We start from the raw sequence: 14,626 nt of genomic DNA on the forward strand, positions 1-14,626 counted from the left end.
TGCCCTCAGCGCTGCCCTCAGCCGAGATGGCGGCGCTGGCGCGCGGCTCTCGCGAGGCGGGCGGGGCCGGGCGGGGCGGGGCGCGCGCGCCCTGATGGCGGCGGGGCGGCCCCTCACGGCGGGGCCGGGCGGCCATGGAGCACATCAGCACCCCCAAGGTAACCCCGCCGCCCTCCGCCCGCGGCCCCCGCCCGCTCCCCGCCGCCGCTGCCTCCGCTCCCCTCATTCCCCCGCCGCGGAACGGCCCTCGGGGCTGCGGGTGGGGGGGTCACAGCCGCGGTCCCCCGGTGTTGGTGGCTCCGGCGCTCTCTGGGGAGGGGGTTGCAGTGCTGGGCAGAGCCCCCCTTTGGTTGCGGTGGTTTGAGGGCGATTCCGGAATGTTTGCTTTCTGTCAAAGCGCAGAGATTCCTCTCAATCCCAAGGAGCGAACCAAAGGGTGCTTTTCTTCTTCTTTTTTTTTTTTTTTTTTTTTCCCATTGAATTAAGTCAAACACGAGCTCCGGGAATGCTGTGCTAAAAGGAATTGCATTTATTCAGGCAGCAGTTAATAATTTAATTTTCCCCTTCACTGCGATGAAGGTTATTGTTACTCGTTTTATTCTGTAGGACGTTAGTTTGGGGATGCTCCTCACCCTCTGCTCTGAGGTGCTCTGCTGGTGCTGCATGTCTGTAGAGCCCTGGAAAGGGCAATGTTGTATTTGATAGTTATATCTGAAAAACAAACCTGCTAAAGGGACACCGAGCCCAGGCCTCAGCTCTCCAATTTATTTGCTGAGATTTTCCATTTGCACTTGAGACATATGGAAGCTTGCACATTCAATAGCCAGAACTCATCTATCATTTACTGCTAAAGCATTTGTTTTCGTTGTCCGTCCAATTATTTTTTCCTATTATTTCTGCTTAATGGCGAAAGAAAAATTCCATCTACGTTCATTAGGTGGCAAATAGGCCAGGAGAAAATCAATCCAGTGCTGTAACATATTTTATTATGCCTGTGCTGAGTTCTTTAAAGCTGTTTTTTATTAATTAGCTTAGTGTGGTTTATGAAATACACTTGGACGCCAGGAAGTGAGTTACAAGAAGTAGCTACTACCAGGGAATGAGCAGTGGGAAGTCAGACTGGAGAGGGCAGTTCCTTTCAGAGCAACATGTTGATCACCCTGAGCACAGGCAAGTCTTCCCTTTGCAGTTCTTTGGCTTGTTATTTCTGCAGCCTCACACAATAACAAACTGGGATCATCTTGGCTACAAATCCAGTAATCCTGTTAGGGTTTGCTGGTGCTGAGCCACGGCTGTTTGCTTAACCTTCATGGCTTTAATTCATGGAGAAATAATTTGAGTTTATGGTGCAAGGCTGGCTTGGTGTTGCAGGGGGGACTTAAGACCTTGTGTTTTTCTGTCTTGCTTCATGAGCTGTGTGTTAGAAGTTGAAAGAATGGAGCTCAGTGGGTGTTCAGGCAGTGCTTCCATCAGAGCTGGACTTGGAGGAATTTCCCCTTGGAAGGGGCTGCCAGAGAGGTTTGGAGTCCCCATCCCTGGGGGTGACAAGGTGGGAATTGGGCACAGGCTGAGCTCCATGATCCCAGAGGGCTTTTCCAGCCTCAGCAATGCTGGATTCTGTGTTGTTCTCATGCTGTGCTCCTGCTGCAGGTGGAGAACGTGAAGCTGCTGGATCGCTACGGCAGCAGGAGGGCAGCGAGCGGGACCCTGTACCTGACAGCCACACACCTCATCTACGTGGATACCTCTGCTGAAGTCAGGAAGGAAACATGGGTATGCTGGGCTGCAAACACACCTGGGAAAGCTGCTTCAGCTCACAGGGTGCATTGGTGGGGAGAGAATTGAAGGATTGTCCCTTTTCCCCCCTAGAGGGACACCTCCCACCATCCCAGGCTGCTCCAAGCCCCAACGTCCAGCCTGGCCTTGGAACTTCCAGGGATCCTCTGGGCACCTCCCCACCCTCCCAGGGAACAATTCCTAATTCCCAATATCCCATCCACCCCTCTTCTGGCTGTGGGAGCCATTCCCCTTTGTCCTGGAATTTAATGCTCTCATTTCCAGAGTGAGTAAGTTTGGGAATTCCAGAGCCATAGTGGTCTTTTAGAGCATTTTGATCCCAAAGGCTTCCCAGAAACAGCTGGTTTGGAAGGAAATGAGCACAATGGTGACGTGACTTGATAGAGTTCACTCAAGGAATTAGTGTCAGTTCAAGGAATGTAAAAAATTTCTGTAATTTCCTATTTAAAACTCAATATACAAGACCACAAACGTGAATTTGCAGCTTTAGAAGTGCAGACTTAGCCTGAAATGAGCCTGTTTTGTGAATTCTAAGGTGAAATGGGAATGACAGAATGTATTTCATGTGGAGGTGAAAGCAAAGCAAAGTGTATCAGGTAAACTGAGCTGCACCTCTGTCTCTGAAAGCAATTTATGTAACTCTGTGGTTTTTCAGTCCTGCTTTAGTTGCCTGGGTTTTGGGTGCAGTTTGGGTTTGATGTCACAAATAAACCCATTTCCTGCTGCTCCTTAGCTGCAGGAAGCACAAACAGCTGATTGTATTACAGAGGTTTCCTATCTGCTTGCACTGCTCACAGCTTTATCAGTGACAAATGATGTTTATTCCCTTTTCTGCAGATCCTGCACCACCACATCTCCAGCGTGGAGAAGCTGCCCCTGACCACAGCTGGGTACCCCCTGCTCATCCACTGCAAGAACTTCCACGTGGCTCACTTTGTCATTGGGCAGGAGAGGGACTGCCACGACGTGTTCACCTCCCTGCTCAAGCTCTCCCAGCCAGGTCAGGGCTTGGGAACTTGGGAATGTGTCCTGGGAACATCTGCAATGCTCCAGGCTGAGCCCTGGGAAAGCTCTGCTGCTTTGGGAGGGAGGAGTGGGGTCACAGTCAGCATCCAGCACAGGGACAGTGGCAGGGCTCAGGAGCTGAGCTCTGTGGAGCAGACACTGCTTCCAAACCAAACCATTGCTTCCAAACCAAACCCAGTGTTGGGAGCCAAGGAGGATGGAGAGAGATTGTTGACAGGACAAGGGGGGATGGATTCACACTGACACAGCAGGGTCAGCTGGGCATTGGGAAGGAATCCTTCCCTCTGGGGGTGGGCAGGCCTGGCACAGGGTGCCCAGAGCAGCTGGGGCTGCCCCTGCATCCCTGGAAGTTCCAAGGCCAGGCTGGACACTGGGACACCCTGGGACAGTGGGAGGTGTCCCTGCCATGGCAGGGGTGGCACTGGATGGGCTGTGGCCACCCAAACCTCTCTGTGATTTTGTCACTCTTGGGCAGTGGGAGTGACGTGGTGTCCCCACGAGGAACTTCTGGAGAGCTGTGCCAAGTTCATATCCCTGACCTGGGCACTGCCAGTCCCTTGTGCCACCCAGCTGTTGGCTGTGTGCAGTTCTGCCCTTTGCAGCTGATCCAGGCATTCACAGAATTCCCAAATCCCACAGTTTGGCATCTTGGCTGTGCATCCAGCAGTGTGGTTAGGCTGCTCTGCAGTGTTTGCTCAGTGAAGCCTCTGCTTCACCCTGCCCTGACTTGGAGTCACTCTTGCAGTGGGAGCCAGACACCCTCAAATTGCTTTTTTCTAGCTCCAGCCTTTTATTCCAGCATGGATGAATCTGCAGGCTTTTCTTGCAGGACAGCATTCCACTGAGCTCCTACCTGGCTTCTGCCTCTGGCAGCCTCTGCTTTTGGGATGCTGGAACCCATTTTGGAGTTGTGTTGTTACAAGGATGTCATTTGTAGTTGCAATTTGTGATGGTGTCACCAGGCTGAGGGAGGGGAATTAATGGCACCAGGGCTGGGCTGGATATCCTGTAGGAGAAATGGGCTTTGCCCACTTTAGGTGGTTTTTAATTTGATATTAAGGGCTGTGTCTACTCCCAGCACCCCCCTTGTGCTCTTTGGAGTTATTTTAGTTCTGAAGTTCTGCCTCTGATGCTGTAGCTGGCAGGTTTGTGGTGTTCTATTTAAAAGCTGTCACTGGTTTTTGAGGTTTAAAATTAGAGGTCTGGGTAGTTCCTGATGTGTGGGAGGTGTCACTGCAGGGGCTCACACCAGTTTCCTTTGGTCTCTGCTTCACTGTGTAAATGCTGTAGCTCTTTCTTTTCTTCTGCTTCTTGATTGTAACTGCACATTTTTGTTGTTTTAAGCTGTCTGAGTGTGCTCCCTTCATGGGTTTTTGGCAGAGCACGTCATTGCTGGTTATTTGCACACATGTGATGGACAGCTCTGGGTTACCTGCTCAGTACCCAGCTGCTTTCTCAGCCTCTGACAGGTTTCCCTCTGTCTCTGGAGCTGCCTTGGGAATCAGCTGGATGAGTTATTGGTTGGATTTGCATTTTGTGAAGAGAGGGAAGGAGGTTGGGATGGTAAATGGGCACTTGTCGGAGGCAGCCTGAAGCCTTTGTTGGGCTGACTGCAATATTCCAGACATCCCTCACGTTTTCCAGTCTCAGAATTTGTTGCTGAGCAATGACCTTACAGGTGTGCAGGGGCTGTTGTATGAACTCTCCACAGAAAACAGATCTTTTAGTCCATGTTTTAATGGTGATGATATAAATCCCATCTAACGTGCTTACTACAGTGAATTCAGGAGGAAATCATTAGTTTAGGAAAAATTATTTCTACCAGCTTAGGTTAAAAGACTTTGTTAGAATTAATGTATCTCCCTGCATTTGGGAACTGAGTATTAGAAATTCCTGAGGATTTCAGGATGAATTTCAGCACTTGGTACTATCCCAAACCAAAAATTATAAAAGGTTGAGAAGTCTTAAATACTTTGAATACTCTGTAGCACTCAATCATTGATTTCCAGAAGTTTTGGCCTCCCTGGGTGTCTTTGCATCTCTAACTTGTTGAATTTTTTCTTTCTCCTCCCCAGTGAAACCTGAAGAACTTTATGCTTTCTCTTACAACCCCAAAATGTCCAGAGAGAGCCGGGAGATGGGCTGGAAGCTGATAGATCTGAAACTGGATTATCAGCGCATGGGGATCCCCAACGAGTGCTGGGAGATCACAGACATTAACAAGGACTATGAGGTAATTCCTGCCCTTGTGGTTATTGATGACAGCCCTGCACTGCCTCTGGGGAGGAAGGAGCTCTCTCAAGCCCTTCATTGTGATGGGGAGTTGCAGCTGATGCTCCAGGAGAGTCACCTGGTTGTGTTTGATGCCCCTGGCAAGGGAGCAGAGCCTTGTTTTTCTGCAGAAATGTCAGCCCATCTGTTAGGCAAAGCCTCCAGTACTCTGAGCTGCTTTTGGTATTTCCAAAGCCTGTCCCACCTGGCTGGTGACAGATGTGGAGGAGAGAAGGAAATGGCAGCAGTTTGGATTGGTGGGAAATGAGGCAGAGTGGAGAGGGACTAGGGAAAGGAGGAAGGGAAAAGCAGCAGTGGAAAACAGAGCCTTTTTTGCTTTTTTGAATTGGATCTTCTACTACCTAAGGGCCCTCTGTCATTTCAGTCTGAGCTGCTTGCTGCTGTTATTTTCCCTGAAAGGCCAACTTGGATCTAAACAACATGAAACAAAAGCATTTGTCAGCAAGCTTGTTCAAAATCCTGCTCCACATTATTTCCCTTTTTATTTCCTCTGGGGCTGTGTGCAGTCAGACCTGGCTGTTGAAAAGCAAGGCAAGCAACTTCAAGGAAGGCACCAACATATTCATAACCCTGAATCCTTTCCCTGGTAACTTTCTTTACTTTAAGCTCTGGATTGAGGAAATCCAAGCCTGTGCTGTCAGAGGTGGCTGCCACTTTTACCTGCCTGTGCCTGGGGGGGCTGAATTGAGCTCTGATGTGAGAGGTGCTGCTTCCAGAACTGCTGTGGCCTCTCAAATCAGCAACCACCCAGAGGCTCTGCTTGCTGCAGTGGAACTCTCAGGTGCTTTAGAGTTTCCTCACAGTTTCCAGCCTATGTTTTGGAGTTGTCAAGCCTGATGTAAAGCCAGGCTTGGAGAGCAGCTTATCTGTGAAGTCCATGCTGCACAGGCTGTGCTTGTTGGAGGAGGAAGGATGAAGCTGCTCTCTGAGGATTCCACCTGAGTGCTGGAAGTGACTTCCAAGTTGCATAACATTTAGAGAGAACTTTTTTAAAATAGTGTTAATTTCTTTTTTGGAAAAAGATTGGAAAGGAGTTCTTGGCTGTGAGGGTGGGCAGGCTCTGGAATAGAATTCCCAGAGCAGCTGTGGCTGCCCCTGGATCTCTGGCAGTGTCCAAGGCCAGGCTGGAGCAGCCTGGGATATCCCTACCCCTGGCAGGGTGTGAGATGGCTTTAATGTCCCTTCCAACCCCACCCATTCTGTGAGTCTAATTTAGAAACTTCCATGACATTTCTGCATTTAAAGAACTTCTTGAAACTGCTTTGTGTCCAGTGTTTAGGTCCAGCTGCAGCGTTGATTGTTTCCTGCATTGTTTTCCTGAACATCTCATAACCTAACAAGCTAGAGATGAATTTTTCATGAATTTTGAAGTGCTCAGGAGCAATATGTGGTTTTTTTGCTCTGTTCTCCCTCAGGTTTGCAGCACATACCCTCCTGAGATCGTGGTGCCCCGAGCTGCCAGCAGGGCCGTGGTGATGGGGAGTTCAAGGTTCAGGAGCCGAGGGCGGATTCCGGTGCTTTCCTACTTGTACAAGGAAAACAATGTGAGAGCTTCACTGCCTGGGGGGAGTGAGGGCTCTCCTTTCTGTCCACTTCCCTTCTAATGGAAGGAAAGAATAAGATAATTATTAGATTGGAGGCCTTTGAGAGCTGTGCTTCTCTTAATGGCTTTCATTCTGAGTCACAGAATGAGCTGAAGGCAAACACTTGGAATGCATCCAGAGCTCTGCCAAAAGCACAGACTTTCCAAGCTTCCTGTTGGGAATTTTTTCTTAATCAGCTTTCAGCAATCCCTTCTGATGGGGGGTTTTTAAATCTCCTCTTTAGCTATATTGAATAATGTTTTACCAAGTTATATGTTGACTTGGCTGGATTTTCTTAGTATTGAAGAGGAGGAACCACCCTGAAATAAATCCCCATTAGTTCAGAATAAGTGAAGGCTTCATTTTTTTTTTTCCACTGAAGACCAGAATGTAAATTTGTAACTTTGCTGCCTCAGCAGTGTTTTAGATGCTGATCTTAGGAAAATTCAGTCACAGCCAAATTGTTGTTTTCCTGAGGAAGCGTGCCTTGACCTGGGCACTGCCTGGAGCTGTGCTGGAAACCAATGAAATCTCCTTAAAATACACCCTGTGCTGCTCTGAATGTCCAGCAGCAACTGATAACAAAAACTTCAAAGAATGGTTTGGAATAGAAATCAGATGGAAAACATGAGAAATTGCTGCCTTCCAGTACTTTCAGGAGGCTCATGGAAAGAAGGGAGAGGGATTTTTATATGGGAACCTAGTGGCAGGGCAAGTGGGAATGGTTTTAAACTGCCAGAGAGCAGGGTCAGTGGGATATTGGGAAGGAATTGTTCCCTGGCAGGGTGGGCAGCCCTGGCACAGGTGCCCAGAGCAGCTGTGGATCCCTGGCAGTGCCCAAGGCCAGGCTGGAGCACCTGCGGATAGTGGAAGGTGTCCTTGCCCATGGCAGGGGGCAGAATGAGATATTTGGAAGGTCTTTTCCACCCAGCCATTCTGGGATCCCATGAAGTGCTGACATTTGGGGTGGTGACCATCAGGCAGAGCAGGTGGAGCCTCCTCACCCTCACTACTGCAAGTTCCCCAAAGTTGTCACTTTGTGGAATGGCCCAGTGTGTGTGCAGTGACTCTGAGGGCTGTGGGGCAGGAGAAGAGGGTGAAGCTGTGAGCCCAGGGGCTCTGGGGCAGGAGGGGAGGCTGAAGCTGAGCTCAGGGGCAGGAGGAGAGGCTGGAGATGAGCCCAGGGGCTGTGGGGCAGGAGCAGAGGCTGAAGCTGTGAGACCAAGGGTTTGGGACAGGAGGAGAGGGTGAAGGTGTGAGACCAAGGGTTTGGGACAGGAGGGGAGGCTGGAGCTGAGCCCAGGAGTAGGAACAGAGGCTGAAGCTGAGCCCAGGGGCAGGAGGAGAGGCTGGAGATGAGCCCAGGGGCAGGAGGAGAGGCTCAAGCTGAGCCCAAGGACTGTGGGGCAGGAGCAGAGGCTGAAGCTGTGAGACCAAGGGTTTGGGACAGGAGGAGAGGCTGAAGCTGAGCCCAGGGGCTCTGGGGCAGGAGGGAAGGATGAAGCTGAGCCCAGGGGCAGGAGCAGAGGCTGAAGCTGAGCCCAGGGGCTCTGGGGCAGGAGCAGGGCGCTGGCAGCAGGCTGACCCGTGTCTGTGTGTCTGTCTGTGTGTCTGTCTGTGTGTCTGTCTGTGTGTTGCAGGCCGCCCTGTGCCGCTGCAGCCAGCCCCTGGCCGGGTTCAGCGCGCGCTGCCTGGAGGACGAGCAGATGCTCCAGGCCATCCGAGAGGCCAACCCCGGCTGCCCCTTCATGTATGTTGTAGACACGAGGCCAAAGGTACCTCCATGGGCTCTGGGCTGCTTTTGAATCCCCTGTGTGACTGTGCAGTGCTGTTTCCAGTTCATTCTGTCACCATTCTGGGGCAGTCAGTCCTGCAGAGCAATGTGGGATTGGGCTCCTGCTCTAGGGTGTACAAATGGAATGTGAAGTTGATCCTGAGGATTTTTGCCTCCTGGAGTGTCCTGGGTTTGAGGTTTGATGAGGTCTCTTGGGTTGAGATGACCCTGAGGTGTTGGAAAGTCTCTTTTACCCAGCCCTGAGACTGAAGAAGACAGGATTCCTCAGCTCTTGTTCTCAAAGCTCTTTATTTTCTCTTATCTAATACATTGTCTGTCTGACCCTCTGAGGTCTGTCTAGCAGGTTGAATTGGGGCACAGTTCCTGCCCTTTTATACTAAAAACTCCATGGACTTTATTTACAATAATTTTCCAATACCTGTCACCTGTGTTAGACAGTCTGTCTCTACTCTAAACCAATCCCAAAGTGCCACCATCCCAGCAGAAGATGGAGGACAAGAAGAAGAAGGAGAAAGACAGGACATGCCCAGATTCCTCCATCTTGCCTCCTGAACCCCCATTCTAAAAAACCCCAAAATTCTACATTTTCACCCTGTGATAAATTCACTGCCATTCTACTCAAACTCTTGTTGTTTGTACATCTTCACACAAAGCTGGGAATTGTTTCCATGGGCTAAAATCAAAGGCAGAGGTGTTTGTGACTCTGTGCCAAGGTCTCTGAGCCCCTGCCAGGGTGTGGAGTCCTCCAGGGCAGCCACAGCAATGTCCTGGGCTCTGACAGGTTTGTGTTCACTGACCTGATGGAGCTGGCAGTTGTGAACCTGCCTGGGACAGTGGAGCATTTCCCTGCTGAGTCCTTGTCATGGTTTGAGCCTGGCACAGAGCCAGTGCCCCCATGAAAATGCCCTCACCCTGGTGTCTGCTGTGAGATGTGACCAGGAATAAGCAAAACAGGCTCCAGCTTAAACATAAAGAACACTTTATTACCCAAACTACAGGAAAATAGGGAAAAACTATAAGGGAAAAAAAATTGAAAACCTTACAAAAAACCACTTTCCCCCTCCCCACTACCTGACTTTCCCAATCCGATACATTCTCCCAAATCATCAACTGCCCAGCCTGGCACCACACTTTAGTATACTCAAACTTCAGTTCATGAAGAGGAAAGGAGTCCTTCTTGTTCCATAGGCTTCCCCTGGAAACACGCTGAAACCTCGTGTGCTTCCCTGTCACTTCGGCACCGCCCGGAAAAAGTCCTTTTGCCGCTTGTGACATCTTCCTTCCATGCCCAGTGCTCTCACCACTGTGCATGGACCAGAGCTGCTTTTAGGGTTGTCTTTCAAGGATGCCTTGTCTCACTCCAAAAAGGCACAGTCTCTGCTTTGGGACATCTGTCCCCCCCATATTTTTCCAACCCCCTGGGGCCAGGGGGTCCTCACGAAGAACCCTCCTGGTTTGAGCCACTGCTTCCCCCTAAATGCAGTCTGTGTCACAGGAACAACTGAGTCTATGGCCACAAGAAAAGTCCAGCCAAAAGGCCACTCCAAATCATCTCTCCCCATCCAATCATCTCCACGTTCTTCGGGCCAGGTCCTTGTCTCATCTCATCTCCTATCTCCCTTCTTATTCAGCTTCGAGGAGGATTAGCATTTTTGCAAGGCCCCAATCATGAAAGAAAGAAGTTAAAACTTTCAGTCTCTGTCCCGGAGCTGCGGCACTCCCACACACGCTGCCGCTCCGGCCGGGCACTCTTCCCCCCCCTTCTTTTCCTGGGCCGGCTGCTATCACATTCGGTGTCGCCGGCTCTCTCTCTCCCTCCTGGGGGGGGTGGGGATGGCTGCCCGAGGGCTGACTCCCTGGGCTCTTCCACCCTTCCATCCTCAAGGGCCTCCTCACCTCCCATCTCTGTCCAGGCCCCGGGCCTACCGCATGGCAGCCCCTCCCCCGCCCAGGGTGAGGGCATTTTCATGGGGGCACTGGCTCTGTGCCAGGCTCAAACCATGACAGTCCTAAAGGAAAAAGGACAGAACTGGAAGTGGAGTTGGAGAGAAGCCTCAGGATTCAGTCCCACAGGGCTGAAGTGCTTTTACTGGCAGATCTGGGAGGAAGTGCAGCTGTGAAAAGCAATCCCTCCCCTTTTTTTTCCTTTTAAAAATAAGACTCATGATGGAGCTTAATACAAGCCAGCCCCACGATTTGGGGCTAGAGCTTGAGAACTGAGGGTTTATTTGAAAGGAAATATTTGCAAAATGAAAATTTTAATAACTGTCATCTTGAGAAACTGAGTTTAGAAACCAATTGCAATGATTCTCCTGTAAACATATGGATTGGGAGTGTTGTTGGAAGCCAGTTAGAACACAAGGGTTTTTATAGCTTACAGTTATTGAAATTGCTCTGATTATTTGAAAATGGAGCTTTCTGAGAACCTCCTGCACTGCTCAGATCTTGCTGTTATTTTATACAAACTACAAGATCAGTTAAACTGTGGCAAGGGCAAGAAAAAAAGTGGATTTTTGGGGAAACAAGGAGTGTTTCCCACCTTGTTCCAGTGTGTATTTTGGTTTTTAGTGTGACATTCCCTGGAGATCCCTGTTCTGCCATGATATGTGCATTTCTGGGACAGACAGCTGCCAGTGGCAGAGCTGTGCCACTGAAATCCATCTCTGCTGGCAATTTGTGCCAAAGCATTTGGTGACAAGGGGAGAATTTATAATTGGTGACACTTCTTGTAAGCCAACCTGTCCCACTCTGGCAGAACTGGGGCACTGGGATTATTTCAAAGGTGTCTGCACCACATCTGACTCTTCTCTCCCAAAAGCTGCCCAAATTGATCAGGGGGGGTTGAGCTGCTCTGTTTTCTGTCCCCACCAGAGATGTCCTGGTAGCTCTTGAGCTGCTCTGGGCAATGTTAAAGCAACTGATTTCTTTTCTGCTTCTGTCTTGCAGTTGCTCTGTTCTTTCTGCTCAACTTCAGTGTTTCTGTGGTTCCCTCAGGTGGTTTCATTTTCTCTGTGCATGTGTGTCTGTGAAAATTGGGAATTCCCTTGCTATTTCTATACCATGCATGTAAAAATGTTCAAAATGTCTTTCCTAGTTCTGCTTTCCTGTGAATTTCCTTAGGTAAACTCAGGGCAGGTTTAGTGTCTCTGATAGCAGAAATAGTGGTTTATACTGCCCTAAGCAGGGCTTTAATGAGCCTCTGACTAATGAACTGCAGTAATTTTAATGAAGCAGCTGCCAGAACTGTCTGGGAGCTGGGGAAGTACAGCTGAGTAACAGCTTTGTCCAGTGCATTTTCTGGGAGATTTAAACAAAAACCCAAAGAACTTGCACAACAGCCTTTCTGAATTTTGTTGTGATTTTCTCTTTCTTTTCTTTTCTGCTCCTTGAATTTGCCAGTTGAATGCCATGGCCAACAGAGCTGCTGGGAAGGGCTATGAGAATGAAGATAATTATGAAAACATTCGTTTTAAATTCATTGGCATCGAGAACATCCATGTGATGAGGAGCAGCCTGCAGAAACTGCTGGAAGGTGGGTACAGCCCTGGGGGGCTTTGGACAGAACTTCTGCCAAACATCCAAACATTCTGTGCACAAACCTGTTCTGATGGAAGCAGAGTCAGCATCTTGCTTTGTTTGCTGCATTCAGGTGGCTGAAAGTGTTAATGCTGCTAAAATGCCTTTCCTGCTTGACATTTGCTTTGTTCTTGGTTTTATAGTGGTTCAAAAATAGCAACTAATACTAAAAGCATTCCTTGATGAATGTGATAAATTAATAGAAAAAGGTTATAGAAATATTGCATTTTACAGCTAAGCCAGTCTCATTGCTGCTTCATGACTTATTGAAGGGAAACCAACAGAGGTTGTTCAGAAATGCTTTTTGGGGTTTGCTATATTTGGATTATTGACAATATTTCTGAGTTGAGGTGCATGATCTTCCAAAGAGAGTCTCATACATACTTGGTTCTAACTTTTCATTTATTTCTGATTCCTTTTAACCAAACTCCTTTACAGTGTAGTAAATTAATGTTTTAATGTATAAATGTATGAAAATGCAGAGTAATTAATCTCATTGTGATCATAGGGAGGAATGCAAAGCACAGCAAAAAAGTCACCTGAGATTGGGAATTGAGAGGGTAACGAGGCCCAGGGTTTCATTGATAGAATTTTGGACAATTTTGCAATTCCAATCCTCCAAAATAGGAGTTTAATATTTTAGTATGCACCATAATACTCATCTTTTTTCCAAAATAGTTGGGTAATTGGTGCTCCCAGGTGGCCCTGCAGGATCCATGGTGACCCTGGACACAAATGGGGCTGTTCCCCCCAAAGGAGTGGCCTGATCACAGCTCTGAGTCCTCAGCTCCTCTTCCTGACAGATTCATTGTGTGCTGGGAGAGGAGGCAGAATAAAAACTTGTTTGCTGCCATGTTCTTCTCCAGCAGTGAGAAAATCTCATTCACTGGGGCTTGTGGAGTGTTCTGAACTTTATTACTCCAAGTGTTTTCTGTGCTGGCTTTCATTAGAGCAGCCGAGTTGCCTTCAAGGTTAGATTTGTTATTTCTGCCTCTAAATTAGAGAGAAATAACTTCAAACCTTTGGCAAGTCAGTGAGTGGTGGTAGAGGTGATGGGGATTTAGAGTGAAGCAACAGCTCTTTGCTGGAAAAACCACAGCTGAATAAATAATGAGTTTGGCTGTTTGCTTCTAGTGCAGGCTTTTTCTTAATTTGCAGCCATCTCTGCCTGAATTCAGGGCAGTCTGTGATGTTTCTTTCCATTCATCTCTGGTTAAATACCTGAGGAGCTGCCCTGTCACAGGAGAGCTCCTTGAAGGAGTCCCTTTAAACAAAGAGCAGGAAGAGATTTCCAGAGCCTCAAATTCTCACAAAACCAGTCATGAATTTTATTTACACAACCAGGATATTGCTGCAAGCAGTTGAAATGTTCAGGGGGAGGGTGAGGAGGGCAGGGGAGGCTGCTCTGACCCTGTGTGTGCCCCCAGTGTGTGAGATGAAGTCTCCCTCCATGAGCGATTTCCTGACGGGGCTGGAGAGCTCGGGCTGGTTACGGCACATCAAGGCTGTCATGGATGCAGGAGTCTTCCTGGCCAAGGTAAAGCTGCTCCCACAATGCACTGCTGCAGGGCTGGCAAGGGCGCTCTGAGGACAAGGTGGTGTTCAGGTTGGTTTAATCTCTCCAAAAATTGTGCAGCTGCTGGGCAAATACAGGTCCTGTGCCATGTGTCAGAAAGTCTTTCACATTATGTGAAACACAAGATCACAAAATGTGAATAAATTACCTTTATAAACCTTTCTATATAGCAGTGCAAACAACTAACCCTGTGCTCATTATTCACCCACTGCTCTGCTTGAATTGAGGGATTGTTTTGACTGGTTTGTTTTCTCCTGGTTTGATGTGATGTGGACACTCATTTTGATTATTCAACACAGTCCTCATTTCTGCAGAGCTGGTGGCTTTGCAGGTCAGGCAGAAGGAAGGAAGTCACTCAGGAGTAGTACAGGGTGTGCAGGAAGTGTGTGGTGAGAGGAGTGAGTGGTAAATGTTGGTTATGTCACAATTTGCCCACATCACGAGCAAGAAACTTTTGTGTCTCTCCTGCCCTAAGTGGCAGAAGGTGATGGGATAGGGAGAAGCTGGCATCAGCTCTTCTAATTTATCTGAAGTTCTAATCCCTGGGTGTCCAGCTGTTTTTTACTCATCCACCAAATTTTTTCCTCAAGGAAGAGCCTGGGAATCCTTGGCCTTGCAGAGATCACAGGGTGTGACCGTGCTCACAGGGGTCTGAGGGTGAGGGAAGGGATGAGGATCTGACTCCAGGTTTCAGAAGGCTGATTTATTATTTTATCATATATTTTATATTAAAACTATACTAAAAGAATAGAAGAAAGGATTTCATCTGAAGGCTGGCTAAGAATAGCAAAAGAAGGAATGAATAACAAAGGTTTGTGTCTGGGATAGAGTCTGAGCCAGCTGACTGTGATTGGCCATTAATTAGAAACAACCACATGAGACCAATCCCAGATGCACCTGTTGCATCCCACAGCAGCAGATAACCATTGTTTACATTTTGTTCCTGAGGCCTTTCAGCTTCTCAGGAGGAAAAATCCTAAG

The 14,626-nt window shown here is 48.6% G+C and overlaps 1 protein-coding gene across 1 annotated transcript in view; it reads left to right on the forward strand.

Moving 5' to 3' along the window:
- LOC102065182 (phosphatidylinositol-3,5-bisphosphate 3-phosphatase MTMR8) overlaps positions 1-14,626 on the forward strand; it is a 27,437-nt gene continuing 12,811 nt past the window's right edge. The window contains exons 1-8 of the mRNA XM_074551267.1: positions 1-158; positions 1,651-1,773; positions 2,635-2,797; positions 4,899-5,056; positions 6,531-6,659; positions 8,339-8,473; positions 11,893-12,025; positions 13,497-13,606. Coding sequence (XP_074407368.1) covers positions 135-158; positions 1,651-1,773; positions 2,635-2,797; positions 4,899-5,056; positions 6,531-6,659; positions 8,339-8,473; positions 11,893-12,025; positions 13,497-13,606 — 975 coding nt within the window. The 5' untranslated portion in view covers positions 1-134. The remainder of the gene's footprint in view (positions 159-1,650; positions 1,774-2,634; positions 2,798-4,898; positions 5,057-6,530; positions 6,660-8,338; positions 8,474-11,892; positions 12,026-13,496; positions 13,607-14,626) is intronic.

This window comes from Zonotrichia albicollis, chromosome 14, assembly GCF_047830755.1.
Source record: "Zonotrichia albicollis isolate bZonAlb1 chromosome 14, bZonAlb1.hap1, whole genome shotgun sequence".
Lineage (NCBI taxonomy): Eukaryota > Metazoa > Chordata > Aves > Passeriformes > Passerellidae > Zonotrichia > Zonotrichia albicollis.